Source organism: Acanthochromis polyacanthus, chromosome 11 (assembly GCF_021347895.1).
Source record: "Acanthochromis polyacanthus isolate Apoly-LR-REF ecotype Palm Island chromosome 11, KAUST_Apoly_ChrSc, whole genome shotgun sequence".
NCBI classification, from domain to species: domain Eukaryota; kingdom Metazoa; phylum Chordata; class Actinopteri; family Pomacentridae; genus Acanthochromis; species Acanthochromis polyacanthus.
In genome coordinates this window covers 44624-63553 of record NC_067123.1, presented here as the reverse complement: position 1 = coordinate 63553, position 18930 = coordinate 44624, and the positions used below count along the sequence as shown (strand labels likewise).

Sequence of the window (18930 nt, the reverse complement as noted above, 5' to 3'; positions counted from 1 at the left end):
TGATTGACTTCAGTCAGTCTGATCAGCTGCTGATGTTTATTTGTTTCTTCACAACACAAACTGCGTCGTGTCTTTTTTACTTTGGGTTTCTCTGTGAGTCTCTGCAGCTCCATGACTCCATCTGCTGGACTGATAGTAGAAGTGCAGCAGCTGATCTTCTCCAGGAGGATCTGAGTGGATGAATGATGTTTGTTTCCTGTGCAGGTGAAGGTAGAAAGTGTGTGTGAGCTGCTGTGAGTTGAGCATCATGGATGAGTGTGAGGACAGAGAGGAGGGAGTCCCTCCCTCTAAAAGCTCTCTGTGTGGGGAACAGGAGAACCAGAGCAAAGCTCAGAGGTGAGACCACCATCTCTAACTGTCCAGGACTCTGCTGCATGTCAGAGCTCAGCATCACATCACTGCTGCATCATTATTGACAGGAATCGACCTGGACCTGGACCTGGACCTGGACCTGGACCTGGACCTGCATCCAGCTGTGTGTCCATGAACAGTGACTGGTCCATGGATCATCCTCTTCATTTCAGACGATCTTCAGATGGAAGGTGAGACAGTAAAACTGACAGAAATACATTTCAGACTCAAAGTTGTTGATGTGTTTATTAACAGCTTGAAGATGTTTTGCTTCAGTTTTTATCTGTTCCGGTTTTGTTTCAGGATCCAGCAGCAGAACCCAGACTGTCCTGAACCCAGCTGTCTGTCCTTCAAGAGTGACTGGTCAAAAGAGGAATTAATTGACTTCAAAGACATTCATCCGTCTGGTGATCAGATGTAAGCTGGAACTAACAGAAAGAGTCACTTATTGTAGAACAGAACCAGTTTGTACGACGTGTTGTCCGACCTGCTCTGAAATCCAAAGTGTTTGTGTCTGTTGTGAACGTCCACGTCACAGCGAGGGGAGACATGATGAGGTTTAAATGTGGAGATAACTGGTTCCATTTTCAGTGTCTCCTGAAGACGTTGATGGCATCGTAGCTGGTGTTTGTCTCTTTGTGGACAGACGTACTGAGATCTGACTGTTGATGTTGATCCACAGAGTGGAGCAGCAGAACTCAGAGGTTCCCAGAGCTCAGTCTGTCCAGCAGCATCACCTGGACTCCATATTCATGGTGAGTTCATGGACAACAAGTTGTTCTCCATCTGCTGTGTTCAGGCGTCTCCATGCTGCTCTTTGTAGACCAGTGGACTGTCAGTGTGTCCAACATGGATCTGATGTTTGGCTCCATGGTTTGACTCTGATGGACTCATTGACACATTTCTCTGTTCCAGCTGCTGGAGGACAACATGGTGACTTTTGTGAAGAAGGAGCTGAAGAAGATGCAGAAGGTTGTGAGTCCAGATTACCCAGAATGCTCAGAGAGTCAGAGGGAGGATGAGGAGGAGTTGGAGGGTGATGATGAAGATGAGAGGAGCAGCAGAGAGATGTTTGAGCAGATCACAGTGTTGTTCCTGAGGAGGATGAAGCAGGAGAAGCTGGCTGACTGTCTGCAGAGCAGTAAGAGGATTTGTGTAAAGACTGAAGCTGCTGATCAACACAACATTTACTAAAGTCTCTGAATATCTTCACACAATCAGTCTTTAGGGGACAAACTGTCACCTTCACTTTATTGCTACTTTGGTGCTTTAATATCCAGGTTACTTCTACTTCACTCTTTCTTTCTTGTGTTTTCATTCAGAACTTGCTGCTGCAGTTTGTGGACATAAACTTAAATGTTCTCTGAAGAAGAAGTTCCAGAGAGTGTTTGAGGGCATCGCTAAAGCAGGACAGAAGACCCTCCTGAATGAGATCTACACAGAGCTGTACATCACAGAGGGAGGGACTGCAGAGGTCAATGATGAACATGAGGTCAGACAGATTGAAGCAGCATCCAGGAAAGCAGACAGAGCAGAAAGAAGCATCAGAGCAGAAGACATCTTTAGAGGCTCACCTGGAAGAGATGGACCAATCAGAACAGTGATGACACAGGGAGTGGCTGGCATCGGGAAAACAGTGTTAACACAGAAGTTGACTCTGGACTGGGCTGAAGACAAAAGCAACCAGGACATCCACTTCATGTTTCCATTGACTTTCAGAGAGCTGAATGTGGTGAAAGAGAGAAAGTTCAGTTTGGTGGAACTTGTTCATCACTTCTTCAGTGAAACCAAAGCAGCAGGAATGTGCAGCTTTGAAGACTTCCAGGTTGTGTTGATCTTTGACGGTCTGGATGAGTGTCGCCTTCCTCTGGACTTCCACAACAATGAGGTCCTGACTGATGTTACAGAGTCCACCTCAGTGGATGTGCTGCTGACAAACCTGATCAGGGGGAATCTGCTTCCCTCTGCTCGCCTCTGGATAACCACACGACCTGCAGCAGCCAATCAGATCCCTCCTGACTGTGTGGACATGGTGACGGAGGTCAGAGGGTTCACCGACCCACAGAAGGAGGAGTACTTCAGGAAGAGATCCAGAGATGAGGAGCAGGCCAGCAGCATCATCTCCCACATGAAGACATCCCGAAGCCTCCACATCATGTGCCACATCCCAGTGTTCTGCTGGATCACTGCTACAGTTCTGGAGGAGCTGCTGAGAAGCAGAGAGGGAGGAGATCTGCCCAGAACCCTGACTGAGATGTTCATCCACCACCTGGTGGTTCAGACCAAAGTCATGAAGGTCAAGTATGATGGAGGAGCTGAGACAGATCCACACTGGAGTCCAGACAGCAGGAGGATGATTGAGTCTCTGGGAAAACTGGCGTTTGAGCAGCTGCAGAAAGGAAACCTGATCTTCTATGAGTCCGACCTGACAGAGTGTGGCATCGATATGAGAGCAGCCTCAAAGTACTCAGGAGTGTTCACACAGATCTTTAAAGAGGAGAGAGGGCTGTACCAGGACAAGGTGTTCTGCTTTGTCCATCTGAGTGTTCAGGAGTTTCTGGCTGCAGTCTACATGTTCCACTGTTACACCAACAGGAAGGAGGAGGTTCTGGAGGACTTCCTGGGAAAAGACTGGAAAGACTGGAACAGAGACACTCTGGATGTGTTCCTGAAGAGAGTGATGGAGAAATCCCTGAGAATTAAAAATGGTCACCTGGACCTGTTTGTTCGCTTCCTTCATGGCCTCTGTCTGGAGTCCAACCAGAGACTGTTAGGAGGTCTGCTGGGTCGGACAGAGAACCGTCCAGAAATGATCCAGAGAGTCATCAACAACCTGAAGAAGATGAAGAGTGATGAAATGTCTCCAGACAGAAGCATCAACATCTTCCACTGTCTGATGGAGATGAAGGATCTCTCAGTACATCAGGAGATCCAAGAGTTCCTGCAGTCAGAGAACAGATCATGGAAGGAACTCTCTGAGATCCAGTGCTCAGCTCTGGCCTACATGCTGCAGATGTCAGAGGAGGTTCTGGATGAGTTGGACCTGAACAAATACAGAACATCATGGGAGGGAAAACGGAGACTGATTCCAGCTGTGAGGAACTGCAGAAAGTTTCGGTGAGTCCAGATGTGATGAACATGATCAGTCAGTGTAGATCAGTAGTTCAGTTCTTCAGATGTTCTCACTAGATCATCTCATTGTTCTCAGTGTTCCACTTGTTTATTTCAAACATCACATGTCAGCTGTGTTTTGTCACAAGGTGTTGGTCTGGACTCGAGCAGAGAACCACGCTACTGAGGCAGGATAGAGGCAAAACGGATTTTATTGTAGGAGGGGGGAGTGAGTCTGGTCAGGGGTGTGGGTCCAGAACCGCAGCGGCGGCAGATGGGGGGGGTTCCAGCTGCGGAGTTGGAGGGAAGCCGGGGATTGGCAGCCGTGGAGGGCTCCGGAGGGGAGCAGAGTGCGGCGGCAGGTGTGTGGGGATCCCTGGCAGCTGGTGGTTCCAGGAGGTTTGCGACTGGCGGGGTTTGGGGGGGTCCGGCGGGTCCGAGGGGTACCAGGAGACGAGGAGGGGGGAAACCAGAGGAGGGGATCCAAAGCAGCAGGGTCGGAGCTGTAGGGGTACTACGTTATGATTTATAGCTCGCGTTATCAATAAGTGGGGCACCGCCTAGCGTTCTAATAGCAAGGACATTTATTAATTAACATTAATAAAATTATTAATATTAATAAAAATTTTGATCAATCTCATATCAAAAAGGTTTGAATCCTCTGTTAAATTGACCACATTCTACACAAAGAAACACTCAAAGCTGTAATTTGGTCTTAAAATAAATGTATTTATTGACTATTTTATGGAAATAATGACAAGTGAACTGTATACAATGTAGATATGATGTGTGTGTGTGGTGTGTGTGTGTGTGTGTGGAACTACATGTGTGTGCACGAATGCATGTGTAGAATGTGGGAGTGTGTGTGAGAGAGACGGAAATATGGTGAGGATTAGCCAGAGCTAACCTGACGAGGTAACCGGTAACTTGGATTAAGAATTAATAATTTGTAAAAGAATAAACTGATTAAATGAATTAATTGACCAAGCGGTTAGTACATCACCCATAGAATGGAATCAGAGCAAACTCAGCTGGATTTTGAAGTGAACCGTCATGGGGCTGGGACTTGCGGGCCTTCAGAGGAGCAGCACACGGTCTGGACCTGCAGGTTCGGAGCGGTGTGTCGTCGTTATGGCCACGCCTGGATGTCCTGCCGCGGGTTGATCGGTTCTGTGCAAATGGACCTGGTCCAACAGGTCTATGGAGGTCACAGCTGGATGGCGCTGGGTTTAATGCCGCTTGATTTAAAGAAATGATGACTCTCAGTCTTAGCCATGAAAAACAGATGTTTGATGAAAAACTGTCAAAATTAAGAAAAATAAATGCTGGTTCTGAATCGGTTCTCCAGATTAAACGAATAAAATTCGGCTTAATGTGAGCAAAATGTCTAAACTAATGTTCCAAAAATTGAAGAAATAAATAGTTGACACTTTGAAAGGAAGATAACTTAAAAAGAAAAAGAAAAACGCGCTTTAGTTAGAGAAAATGAGAGAGACTTTGGTTGGCCCCTCAGGGCCAGATGAGGAAGAGAAGAAGAAGAGGGTAAGAGCACGAGGACAGGGTGTTGTCCACCTTATATGGCCAAGAGGGTCATGGGAGGACCTCAAGGCGGAGAGAAGCTTCGGCGTGAACCTCTAGCAATTTGACTCTCTTTGTTCTCACAAAGAGGACGGGCAGAAAAGGAGGGAGGAATAATCCAGAATGGATTAAAATAGGATATTAAATGCACAAAACGTGATCCGTCTCTCTCTCCACCATACTTCAGTTGTGTGAAAGAGAAACATGTTCCTAAATGTGTAGATTAATACATATGATGTGAATTATTTCATTCATAACTATAGGTTTATGTTTATGACATTAAAAATATGTATCACAGTGAAAATATAACAAGTCATAGATTTGGTAACAGGTAAATACAATGGTCATCATTCAACCTAAATAGAGAGGAAGTTCAGAGGTTAATACTGGAATTCATTCCAAAATCATAGTATCCTGGGGAAGAAATGATTAAACATCATATTTTAGTATCTAGACTTCTGTAATAGATATAACTGTCAAATTTGGATATGATGTACAACATAATGTCACTATAACTTTGGTAATCAGGAAAGAACAAAATAAATCTCAGAAATATGAACTTTGAAGATGTTTAGTTCCTTCAGTTAATGAGAGTGTCTCTCTGTTCCAGCCTTCAGCCATAAAGTTTTACGACTTGTTATCTGATCTGTGGAATGCAGAGACGTCTCCGGCTGAGGGTCTCCTAAAGCTGAAAAGGGATTTTAGCATGAAAGTTCATTAAACAAACATCCGTAGCATATAATTGAAAGTCATTGTCTTTTAAAAAGAAAAAGTTATTCCAGGGGTTTAAATGTTCACAGGAGCTCCATCCTTCTGTGAATGAAAACCTACAGAAATACAAATGTCTCAATCCTCCTACAGAGATGGGTGTTGGTCAGTGCTGGAGAGGGACAGCTTATCTGAGTTTTGATCAGCTCAGGAATTCCAGAGCCTTTGCAGTACAGTGAACCCTCATTTATCACAGGGGTTACGTTCCAAAAAGAACCCGTGATATGCGAAATCCGTGAAGTAGTCAGCTTTATTTTTTACAGTTATTATGCAATACTGCACTTGGGGGAGCGCTGCAGCTGCAGCCAGGTGGACGCCGCGGCGGTACTCTTGCCTCAGAGAGCGGACCGGCTGAATCAACGGGAGCAGTCGGGGGTGGGGAAGGCTCGCGCCGGTGCTCTTCTCCAGGGGAACGCGGCTGCGGTGGCCAGAGACGACTGGGGACCACGTCCACTGTCCGGTTGACGGCGGGGGAAAAGAATAAGGCTGCTCCGTCAGCTCCGTCTTTCAGGGTGTCTCACTACATGGAGACCAAGGAGAGAAATGATCCAGCGCTCCACAGCAGGCAGCGCTGGCCTGAATGGCAGAGGAGACGAGGCGTGGAGACTGTTCACGTTGGTCAGTCCCTTAGCCAATCAGGATGCAGAACACAAAAAAAGCATAAAAAAAACTGCACTAAAAAAAAATCCGTGAAACAGCGAAGCCGTGAAAGGTGAACGGCATTATAGCGAGGGTTCACTGTATTCCTACAGAGCGGTTCTGAGAGGGGTAAACGGATCTTGACGGGGACAGGAACCCGGACAGCTGGTCCTAGGCAGGCAGAAGGAGAAAACACGTTAAAAGCGTACAAAAAAACTCAGCAGAGTCTAGAAATGGCGAGAAGGCAACTGACTGGTGAGTCTAGTGCAACAATCTGGCAGAGAATGGATGAGTGAACCGGTCTTTTATGGCAGCAGTGGTGATTAGTGGAATGCTTCTCAGCTGTCCGGGCTCCCGTGCAGCGGCTGATTATCTGAGTGGACACAGCTGTGACAGCCGGGCTCCACACTCATAGATAGGCTGAATCCCAAACCGCCCCCTACACACTATCCCTACACACTACCCCTCCGTTTGCGCGTTCCCGCGGAGGGTCCTCCATATTAAGGGCCGTCCCAAACCACGTAGTGAGGAGGGGGAGTGGACTGTTCAGCCCTTAAATAGTGAGTCTGCATCGATGCTCACTCTGGACAACTTTTTCAGGAAGTGCAATGTCAAAATGGAGGAGGAAACAACATATTGATGTGAGTTCCACATGTGTCCATTATTTCTCCCACGCCTTTTTCACACTGACAGAACATCACAAAGAGTGGTGTAAAAAGATAAAACAAAAGAAACAAATCTTCTTCTCTGCTGACGTTTGATTTAATTGTGCACCCCCTGACACCTTAAAATTTGAACACAACTGACAGAATTCATTTATTCATTTGTTGGATTTGAAATGCCAGATAATAGGATTGGAAAAAATGTGAGTGAAAAAAAAATGGGATGCTTTCGGCTTCTGGAAGCAGCAGCGATCCTTATTCGTTGCAACCTGTGCCACAGCGCTACAGCCATGCACAGTAGGCGTCTTTCTGTTACCATGGCGATGACGCCTTCCGTTTTCCGGTGAGGCGACAGGGCGTCCCATTCCTGCCGATCGTATTTATACCCTCCCCCTTCAATAATAGGTGCCCTCCACAGCTGCGAGTGTGACTTCTTTTGGAGTGACACTCGGTAGTGGAGGGGGAGTGTGTAGGGGGCGGTTTGGGATTCAGCCGTATACATAGAAAGGCTAGATAGCTTCCAGACGCTGTGAGCCAATGAGGGCTGACGTCGCTACGCGGCGGCCATCTTTCCTAGGGGCTGCTGGCTCACTGATAACATTAATGCCTATGGAGCATGTACGATTTAATTAACCAGAGCTTGATCAATTTTCAACCGATTTTTAAACGGTTTGATTTGTCATAAACGCCAGAGATGTCGTTATGTTATTGCATATTTACGGATAATTATAACCATGGACTTTCATATTAAATTAAAAAGTAGATAGTAGAGCATTACCTGCCATAGCTGCACACACACACACAGTGAAATTAAATCCTCAGTGTTTATGTTAAACATTTAATAGTTTGATATTTTATATTTCTAATTAATACATATATTAAATATAAAGGGGTAAGTTGACCCACATGATATTTTAAACTTAAACTGAACAAATAATATATGTACATTATATGAATTGTGATTCATTTTGGTTCAGGCTTTTGGTTCATCTTGCCCCATGGCCATCGTTTTGATAAAACCTAATTAATTTAAATGATTCAGAATGATCTTTTGCTAAATGATTCACATAGTTCTATACATTGAATATCACTAACATGCATAATGTATAAGTTTAGACCTGGGTCCATTTGCTTTAGCATAAAAATAATTATACCACAAAAGTCAAAGAATTCCACAGCCAGTTGGAAATGATGTTTGTGTTCTTATTTTAGGGTCTCGTGACAACTCCTGTGTATAGTTTTAAAGATCAAGGGGATGGTTGGTTCATCTTACCTGTTCTCCCCTACGTATATTTTATTATACGTTTTTAAATAAACACATTCAGTAACATGACATCAAGGTTTCTTTTATTAACAGGTGCGCACAATTTCAAAACAATTCAACATTCACTCCAAATCAACAGTAACACTAAACCATGCAGCATTCACTCCAAATCAACAGTCAAAACCGTCCCTTCTTAGACCAACTTCCCATTGCCTCCTCTTCTCTGCGTTTTGGGGAAACCTTAAAAACATGAGAAGATACAAGATATATGAATTATTGACAACATTTTACACCCTTCTTATCTTTAACATTAATAGTGAGGACAAAATACTGAGCTAAATGATGATATTGTTGGGGTAATTCATAGCCTATGCTTGAATGCTGTTATGAAAACCTAAATAACAGTAATATGTTAAAAGAATATTCAATGATTATTATGTAAACAAATGGTAGAAACATTTCTAAAACGTCAGGGTCAAAATAACTTGTATTATAAAAGTACAAATCCTCTAAGTCAGTAACAATTATCCTAAATATGTCCCTTAAATCATTTCTCTACAGTGAAAGGTGATTCCACAGGCTCTTGTTTTGAAGGAACGTTCATTTGAGCATCCATATGCTGCACAAAAGTGTGGCATCTTGCACTGTAGGGGGGTATTTTTGCAAACACAAAGCCAGCCAGTTACTGTATCACAATGAATCTAAATCTAGGATATATTTCACTAATGAAACAGCTTGAAAATCATGTTAAAATGAAGGAGTAATTATGTCTTTCCCACCTGTATAGAATTAAGTCCAGGTTACTTTGTAATAGTCCAAGTGGCTCACATGTCTCATTCACAACCTCTTGTTTCTTTGCTAGCTCATGCCCAACTGCATCCACACAAATTGTCATTTAGACAAAATATGTTGTTGTCACAAAATTATAATTGGTCTCACGGAAACCTGTATAATAATTGAAACTCCCAGATTGCAGCCTTGCAAATGGCTGTAACAAACACAAATACGCAGCGATTTTCGAAAAGAAAAACTGCAATTTCAACAGGTCTGCGTGGCATGAATCATAGCCACGTTATTAAGGTTTTTAATAAACCAAACCGTTTGTAAATCCGTCAAGAATTCAGCAAGTTAAGTGTATTTTTGTTTGTGTAGTCGCTCACCTTCCATCCACTACTATAGAGCGCTCCAGAACAGTCCCCCTAGGTAAGATGGCCGACCGGTGACGACGCCGGCGAAAGTCCCATCAGCCATCTAGCCTTTCTATGTATGTCTATGTCCACACTGAGCTCTGTTGGGGAGGAAACACAAAGAGGGAGAAAAAAGGAGGGAGAAGAAGAAGAAGGGAGGGGGTTTGGGATGGCAGGTGGGTGAGGGTGAGGGTGAGGAGGGAGCCTGACATGTTTAGTCTCAGATGTTCTTCAGCTGCTTCAAACGCTGTGAAAATGTGGATTTTTCATGTTCTTGTGTTTGAAGCTGATAAATGAATGAAGACAGTTTTTCTCTTTCATTCTAATAATTGTTCCATCAGACAGTTCTTCTGAGGTTCTTCCTTTGGCTGATGGAGGAAACATGCAGATCTGCTGAAACACATGAAGAACTGTAGAGGTTCTTGTCCAGGTTTTATCACAGCATCAGTTCTTATTACATGAGGAGCTTCTGGAAGCAGTCTTCTACAATCAGACATACAGCTTTGAAATGATTTTTTCCCTCTTCTTTGAGTTAAATATCAGATCTGAATCATTTCTGATGTATGGGAGAATTGATTTAATGGAATTATTGCTGTTACTATTCTGAGTTGGTTTTTAATTTCTTTCTTTCTCGTAATTTCTGATGTTTTTCTTGAAATGCTTTGTATTTATTCTTTCTGTAAGTGTGGTGTGAACATTGAGACAGAAAATAATCTTCTGATCCAGATGTTCTCCTCAGAACTTTGTGGAGTCAGACGTGGGATCAGATCACACTGACAGACTGTGGACAGTATGGAATCCTAAATGGAAGTCCATCTTCTGTCCTCCATCTGCAGATGAAACACGAAGATTCTAGATATAAGTATTCCAGATTGAAAGTGTGCAGGTGTGAGAGAGGCTGATAAGAATTCAGTTTGATGTCAAACAGTCAGAGAAGATGAGCTGAAGCACTGATTTGAAGAACCACATGTCCAACAGGATCAGTCGAGATGTTCTGCTATCAAATGAAGGAAATATAAAATGTTCTCTTTCATAACAACATGTTTTGTCATTTATGTCTCATTACAGACTTTCTGACTGTAGACTCTCAGAGAGTCACTGTGAAGTCGTGTCTTCAGCTCTGAAGTCCAACCCCTCCCATCTGATAGAACTGAACCTGAGTGGAAACAACCTGCAGGATTCAGGAGTGAAGCATCTTTGTGATGGACTGAAGAGTCCACACTGTAAACTGGAAGCTCTCAGGTCAGGACTCATCAACCTGTTCAACTGGTGACCATTTAAAATGTGTTTTTATTCATGAGGAACAGAACAGCTGAGGTGGGAGGTTTTCTGTATTTCTATGACTCACATCAGTTCTGTTACTGACCTTTAGCTCTAGTTTCTCTTAATGAGGCCTCTTCCACTACAGGAACTTAAAAACCTGGAACCTGCATCACAGAACCAGAACCTGTAAGAACCTGTACAGTCTTGGTTCCAGGTTCTGTTTTAGTTTCCACTGTTTTACAAATACAATTTTTCAGATAGACGCCAATGACAGACTTCTGGTCTGTCAGAAACGATGGAGTGAAGCAGCAGCCCTGCAGGTGAGGACAGTCATCATGACTGTTGATAAGCAGTGTCCTCATGTCCTCTGGTCTGTGGGTAAGGTCAGTCCAGTCTTCCTGCTGCTGATGGCTGAGTCCCTTCAACTGAAGTGTTGGTGAAGGATAGAACATCCATCCAACCTGTGGTGAGCTTCATGGTCTCTCTGCTCTCCCTGAAGAGGAGCTACACCCTCATAGGGACCCTATGACCTTTTTCAGATGTGAGGCTGTTAAAGGTTGTTGGTTCCTTTCAGACTGTAGGGACTGAGAGCCAATCACTGGGCAGCAGAGTGTCTCCTGAGACTGAGAAAGAATGAAGAGTCCAGCTCACTGACGCTATGAGGAGTCCAGACTTCATCAAGAGTGGAGATAAACATTTTAAACACATGAGTTTGGAGATCCTTAGTCTGGTTCCAGTGGGATTCATGTGTGAGTGAAAACCAAAGCCTGAGTCTCAACAGCACAAGAAGAAACAAGAAAAGCACTCATGGAGCGCAGTACTCCACCAACACTGTTCATTCCCCCATATGGCATTGTCAGAAATGCAGCATATTTTTTGTAGAAATGCAGCATTTTATTACTATTGTTACTACTGATGATGAGAAATGACGGCACTATAGAATGTGTCCATTAAATATAGATGTACCCACAAAGAAAATGAACTAAGCACAGACATGTGTTATGTATGTGTACGTTACGTACGGATATTGAATTGTGTGACCTACATATGTGTAAATTATTCTTACAAAGGTCTGTTGATCAGTTCATCACTTTCTGCAAGGCTTTGTTTTGATAATGTTAAAACAACCATTCCCTCCATGCTTTTATTTTGAAGGTGTATTTTTCATGTTACGGGCTTTTATTTTTCCACCATTCCCGTGGCACAGGAAGTGTTTATCTAAGAAGCGGTGTCTTGACATGAGGAAGAAGCTGCCGAAAAGTCTGAAAATTCACATAAGGATGGAAGGACAACTCAGAAACACCCTCACAATTTAATCAATTGTTTCTTGAATCATTTCCAATGGATAAGTCAGTAGTAGGATCACAATCATGTGACCGTCATCAGGCAGCTGATGCAGCGTTCACTTCTTGTCATGGTTACAGTGACGCCGTGCCGGCCGCTATCTTTCAGTGGGAAATCCTGAACAAATCCATGGATCCAGTCTATAAGCTGCATCACTGCCAAAATCTAATGAGGTGGTCCTTGTGTCATTTCTGATCTTCCCTACAAGTTTCATCCCAATCCGTTGGACAAACATACGCCTATCGTCACAAAACCGTTCCTTGGTGGAGTAATGAAGGAACATGAACAACAAGGACTGGAGATCAGAAGATGTTTGTTCTGTAACATCAGAGAATCAAATCAGAATCAAAAATAAAGGTGGACAAAGAAATGAGTGAAAAAATCCAACATTATAATCACAGTAATGAACGATACTGACCTTTATTGGATTCATTTCTTCTTGTTTGGTCTGAATTCTTCATTTAGTAAATCTAAACTGTCAGTTTGTTTTTATGAATCTGATCAAATACTTTACTTCTCAGCTTCAAAGTAATCTGATTACTGTAATGTGCTACACTTTGAATTATTTTCACATTTATATAATATTGCAGAGGACTGTCCTCATTGCTGCTGTATTCTGGACATAGTGGGATGTATTTGTTGTTAAATTCACTGCTGTCTTTTCAACAGGACAGAAAATACTGTACTTAATGTTTTACTTCTTTTCTTGTCTTTGTCTCTTCAGACTGAGTGGCTGTAATCTGTCAGAGAGAAGCTGTGGAGCTCTGTCCTCAGTCCTCAGCTCCCAGTCCTCCAGTGTGACAGAGCTGGACCTGACTAACAACAACCTGCAGGATTCAGGAGTGGAGAGTCTTTCTGCTGGACTGGAGAGTCCACACTGTAAACTGGAAGCTCTCAGGTCAGGACTCATCAACCTGTTCAACTGATGACCATTTAAAATGTGTTTTTATTCATGATGAGCAGAACAGCTGAGGTGGGAGGTTTTCTGTGTTTCTATGACTCACATCAGTTCTGTTACTGACAGTGGCGTGCACAGATAGACACCAGGTGGTGCTAGAGCACCTGCCCCTTACCCTCAGTATCAAGCAGGTGTCCTCCACGTCTCAACGTTATAAAAAAATGTAAACATTAAACACACACACAGAGACACACACACACATGACCCGTGCCGTGACTCCCCCCATCTCGTAACGTGAACACCACCATCCAGGTAACACCTAAATGAATCCAGTGTTTTGTTCATCAGCCTCAGTTGCCACACGGTGCATTTATTACTCCACCAAGGAACGGCAGAGTTATGTAACGATCGGCGTACGTTTGTCTGTGAATCTGTTAATCTGTTTGTCTGTCTGTGTGAAACGTTACTCATAAACGGACTCATGGATTTGGCACAAATGATTAAACTGTGGGCTGTTTCTGAGTCCCGCTACATATTTAGGTCACGTATGAAGCAAACCCCAGACAGACAATGGTGAAGCTCCTGATGGTTCACAAAGCCTTTATTATGTTCAGCCGTCAGCCCTATTTTGAACATAAATTCACCTTTCTGTCCTTCACTCCTTTCTTGTCTCCATTCCAGCTGCTTCTAAGTTTAAACACATCCTTTACTAGACAGCAACAGTGGAACCGTTTTCTTTCATCTTTATGTGAATTTTCTGACTTTTCAGCAGCGTCTTCGTCATGTCAAGAAACATCTTCTTAGATAAACACTTCCTGTGCCGCTGGAATGATCACACAATAAAAGCCCTTACCATGATGACTTACCAAATGGTGGCTGATTTGATTGCCCCAGTGATCTGTCATATTATTAACCAAAGTTTGATAGAAATGTTATGTCCTCAAGAATGGAAAAAGGCAAAAATAACACCACTGCCAAAGAATGCAAGACAGTCATTTTCTGGACCTAATAGTCGTCCTATAAGTCTACTGCCTGTGTTAAGTAAAATAATGGAAACTGTGGTCTGTGAACAAATTAGAACTTATTTTTCCTTAAATAATTTAACCACGGATTACCAACATGCATACAGGAAAGGACACTCCACAGCAACTGCCCAAGCTCAGATGACAGATGACTGGTTAATGGATATAGAACAAAAGAAATTAGTAGGAGCAGTTTTGCTGGATTTTACAGCTGCTTTTGATATTATTGACTATGAAGTATTGATTAAAAAGTTAGAATGTTATGGGTTTTCACAGTCAGCAATGTTATGGTTGAAAAGTTATTTAACAAATCGAAAACAACAGGTTTATTTCAATGGTAGTTATTCTGATGAGAGGGAGGTCAGCTGTGGAGTGCCTCAAGGGACTTGTTTGGGACCTTTATTATTTACAATCTTTACCAATGACTTACCACTAGTACTAGATAAGGCTACTATATCAATGTATGCAGATGATTCTACAATTTGGTTATCGGCACCTAAATGCTCAGAGTTAAATACATCCGTACAGCAGGAATTGCAATCTGTGGTGGAATGGATCAGGAAAAATAAGTTGGTTCTTAATGTATCGAAGACAAACAGTATTATATTTGGTACAACACATACTTTACAAAAACAGCCTGAATTGAATCTTTTTATAAATAAAGTGCCTGTTAAACAAGTACAAGAAACAAAATTACTTGGTGTTGTGTTAGATAATAAATTGTCATGGACTAAACATATTGATAAGATGATATCCAAGATGGGAAGTGCTGTTTCTGTTGTGAGAAGGTGTGCAGCTTTCATGTCACTAAGCTTAATTAAACTAGTGTTACAATCTTTAGTATTATCAGTTCTGGACTACTGTCCAGTAGTCTGGTCGAGTACGTCACAAGAAAATATAAAAAAGTTGCAAATTGTACAAAATAGAGCAGCAAGAATAGCTTTGCATTGCGGTTACAGAACAAATATCATAGCCATGCACAATTGTTTAGACTGGCTATTGGTTAAGGAAAGATTATTGTATTCATTGCTGGTTTTTGTTAGAAACATTCTAATTACAAAAAACCCATCAATCTTGTATAGAAATGTACATTTTAGTTCAGCTAGACATAGCTACGCAACCAGACATGCTACCAAAGGAAATTTTACACTACCCAAGTCAAAAACAAACACAATTAAACAATGGTTATGTACAGAGCTATGCAAGAATGGAATAAACTACCAGGAAACATTACACAAGAAAATAGCAAAATAATTTTCAAAAAGTTAGTCAAAAAACATCTGTGTACAATAGAGACTTAATATAAGTCAATTGGAAGTACAAGTGTTACTTAAAACTGCACCTTTGCAACAGAAATAGTTCTAGTGAGATGAACAGTAAAAGAATGGGTGACTGTCAAATCTGATTTAAATTAATTGTTAAATCGGGGTTTGTGCTTCAATGGCGTTGGGTGTAATATCGAAGGCAAAAGAAATTTAGTTTTGTGTGACCAATATACATAATATATGTAGATCTATGTAGTTATGATATGTAAATATTATATTTCACTGCTGACTGGGAGCGGTTTTGTATTGTCTGTGTATTGTTGTGTTGTGTATATTTTATTTTATTTTTTTTGTTTTTGTTTTATGTTGCATTTGTATATGGATTGTATTGTAAATAATGCAACTGCATTGATACATTGTAAGGATGTTGTATGGACCCCAGGAAGAATAGCTTTGGCATTGCCATAGCTAATGGGGATCCAAATAAATCAAATCAAAACCATTAAAAATACACCTTCAAAATAAAAGCATGGAGGGAACGGTAAATTTAACAGTAGCAAAACAAAGGCTTGCCAAAAGTGATGAACTGATCAACAGACCTCTATAAAAGTAATTTACATGTGATTTGGTATGAATACATAACATGTACATGCATAACACATGCCTGTACTCAGCACAAGGTCATTTTTTATTAAATATTTCATCCATCAGAAATGATCCATCAACTGAGCAGCCTTGGCAGAGTACTGCGCTCTCTGAGTGCTTTTCTAGTTTGTCTCTGTTGTGAAGTAGCCTGTCTCATGCAGCGCTAAACAACCGTCAGAGGTGGGTAGTAACGAGTTACATTTACTCAGTTACATTTACTTGAATAGTTTTTTGATAAATTGTACTTTTATGAGTAAATTTAAAGCACAATACTTTTAACTTTTACTTGAGTATGTTTGTGGATATGAAACGCAACTCTTACTCCGCTACATTGCACTTCACGGCTCGTTACTTCTCTTGTTATCCAAGTGATAACGCATATACTTCTTTATTTTGCTAGATACACACTTCGACAAAAGTTCTACCACATGACTGTATTTCACCAATCAGAGGTCGTCATTCAGTCACATGACCGCACAACTGTGTAGCTGCCGGGCTAATATCTGTGGCGTGCACAGACCAAGATGATGGACAGAGGAGGAGGAGGGAGGAGGAGGAACACCCGTGGCCTCACATACGGAGCATGTTTAGCCTACACGCGTCACAAAAGAGCAGCGACACTATGCGGTGTCTTCTGAGTCTGCCAAAGCAAACCAACATTGCTGCGTTTTTCTGTCTCTCTGTCTCTCAGTCCGTCTGTCTACTCTCTCTTATTTGGACACAGACACCTGTTATATGTAAAGACTGCCTTGTTCTAAACAGAATCTACCTGGTTAGCCCTGATGTGCCATTTGGAGGGCAGGTTAAAGGTTCATGTATCTTTTCACTGTAAGTGTGCAGGGTTGTTAGCTTTGTTTTGGTTTAATGTTGTGGAAAAACTGCTATTGAAGAAGGTTTAGAAATTGGTAAACCTTAGTTACATGTTTGGTTACAGTCATTCAGTATGTCTAATATTTTGATGTTAAACCTCAGGGACAGTCTTAAAGAATATTTTTAAAAAGAAAATGCATGAAACATGCAACGCTGGCAAGAGCGTGTTTCTTGAAATATAATTTATTTTCTTATTTTTTTCACATAAAGATTTAATTTATTATCATTTTAGTTAAAGAGCTTGACCTGAATATTCACTTTATTGAATTTACATTTATATTGTATGTCTGACTGAATTCATGCACAGAAGACAAATAAATCGGATGTTTCTGTTACTCACTGCTTGAGCAGTTTTTTCACCAAGTACTTTTTTACTCTTACTCAAGTAATTTTTAGAGGACTACTTTTTACTTCTACTTGAGTCATGTTTTTCTAAAGTAACATTACTCTTACTTGAGTACAAATTTTGGCTACTCTGCCCACCTCTGACAACCGTGCCTAAATTAGCCAGCTGCCCGCCTGCTTAACAAGCTCGACACTACCCATAATAATAATCAATGAACTGACATAACGTGACGACGATGACCTCACAACCAGTGTTATTTGGTGAATTGGTACAGCATATGATCTGTATACTATAACTGAATATTTAGTTTGTGTAGGTTTATTATTAGCCTGCAGTAGGTTGAGGCAACACTTGCTGTGACTAATTTGCTAAATGACAAAAAGAAAAAGTAGTTTTCTGCCTTGTTGTAGCCTAATGTCAGGAATCAGTCTTGATGTTTTCGATCTCTTTTAATTTACCAATTTTTAAGGTACAATGTTTTATTGACTCTTTGTGTGTCATTATTAAGATGTTAAAATGAATGCCGTTCCAGAAAATGTGTCCCTGATTTTGTTATTTTTTCAAATCTCACACTGTTATATTCAGGCAGCCGGTGGTTCTACACGCTGCACAAGGTGCCCTTTTTTTTCACTGAGCACCTGCCCCCCAAAATGTCTGTGCACGCCACTGGTTACTGACCTTTAGCTCTAGTTTCTCTTAATGAGGCCTCTTCCACTACAGGAACTTAACAACCTGGAACCTGCATCACAGAACCAGAACCTGTAAGAACCTGTACAGTCTTGGTTCCAGGTTCTGTTTTAGTTTCCACCATTTTACAAAATAGAATGTTCCAGATAGACGTCAATGAAAAGGAAACACCAGAACAAACCTTTAGTGTTTGATGTTTGTTCGATGACTAAACTCTGCAGTTCAGCTGTTGGACAAGAAGCAGGAAGGAGAAGATGTGGAGAACAATGTTCAAATGTTTGACCACCTGAACAGTCCACCTTCTCACCAGCAGAGATTCTGATTTATCCTGATGACTCTGTGATTCCTGATCACCTGATAGGTGGACTTACTGCTGCTGTATTCTGGACATAGTGGGATGTATTTGTTGTTAAATTCACTGCTGTCTTTTCAACAGGACAGAAAATACTGTACTTAATGTTTTACTTCTTTTCTTGTCTTTGTCTCTTCAGACTGAGTGGCTGTAATCTGTCAGAGAGAAGCTGTGGAGCTCTGTCCTCAGTCCTCAGCTCCCAGTCCTCCAGTGTGACAGAGCTGGACCTGACTAACAACAACCTGCAGGATTCAGGAGTGGAGAGTCTTTCTGCTGGACTGGAGAGTCCACACTGTAAACTGGAAGCTCTCAGGTCAGGACTCACACTTTGAAAGTGAAAGAAAATGAAAGATTGATTCTTTATTTGCTTCAGATGCATCAAATCTGCACCAAAATGTATCTGAAAGACAAAAAGAAAACAAAGAGTGAGAAACATCCAGCCAAGTGTTGTCCATCAGGTTTGTGTTGTTTTGTGTGTGCAGGCTGTCAGGCTGTCTGGTCACAGAGGAAGGCTGTGCTTCTCTGGCCTCAGCTCTGAGCTTCAAGACCTCAAATCTGAGAGAGCTGGACCTGAGCTACAACCATCCAGGAGACTCAGGAGAGAAGATGCTGAGAGCTAAAGTGGAGGATCCACACTGTAGACTGGAAACTCTCAGGTACAGACAGACAGACACTCTA

At 41.9% G+C, this 18930-nt stretch overlaps 1 protein-coding gene across 1 annotated transcript; it reads left to right on the top strand.

Annotated features, from left to right (window-relative positions):
* Nucleotides 1–980: 980 nt before the first annotated feature.
* Nucleotides 981–18924, top strand: LOC127536064 (NLR family CARD domain-containing protein 3-like; the record flags this gene model as incomplete). Its single annotated transcript, XM_051955461.1, has 7 exons — nt 981–1106; nt 1267–1492; nt 1674–3468; nt 10629–10802; nt 12892–13065; nt 18392–18565; nt 18735–18924. Coding segments are annotated over exons 1-7 (2820 nt in total), but the record flags the coding sequence as incomplete, so codon positions are not given.
* Nucleotides 18925–18930: the final 6 nt, after the last annotated feature.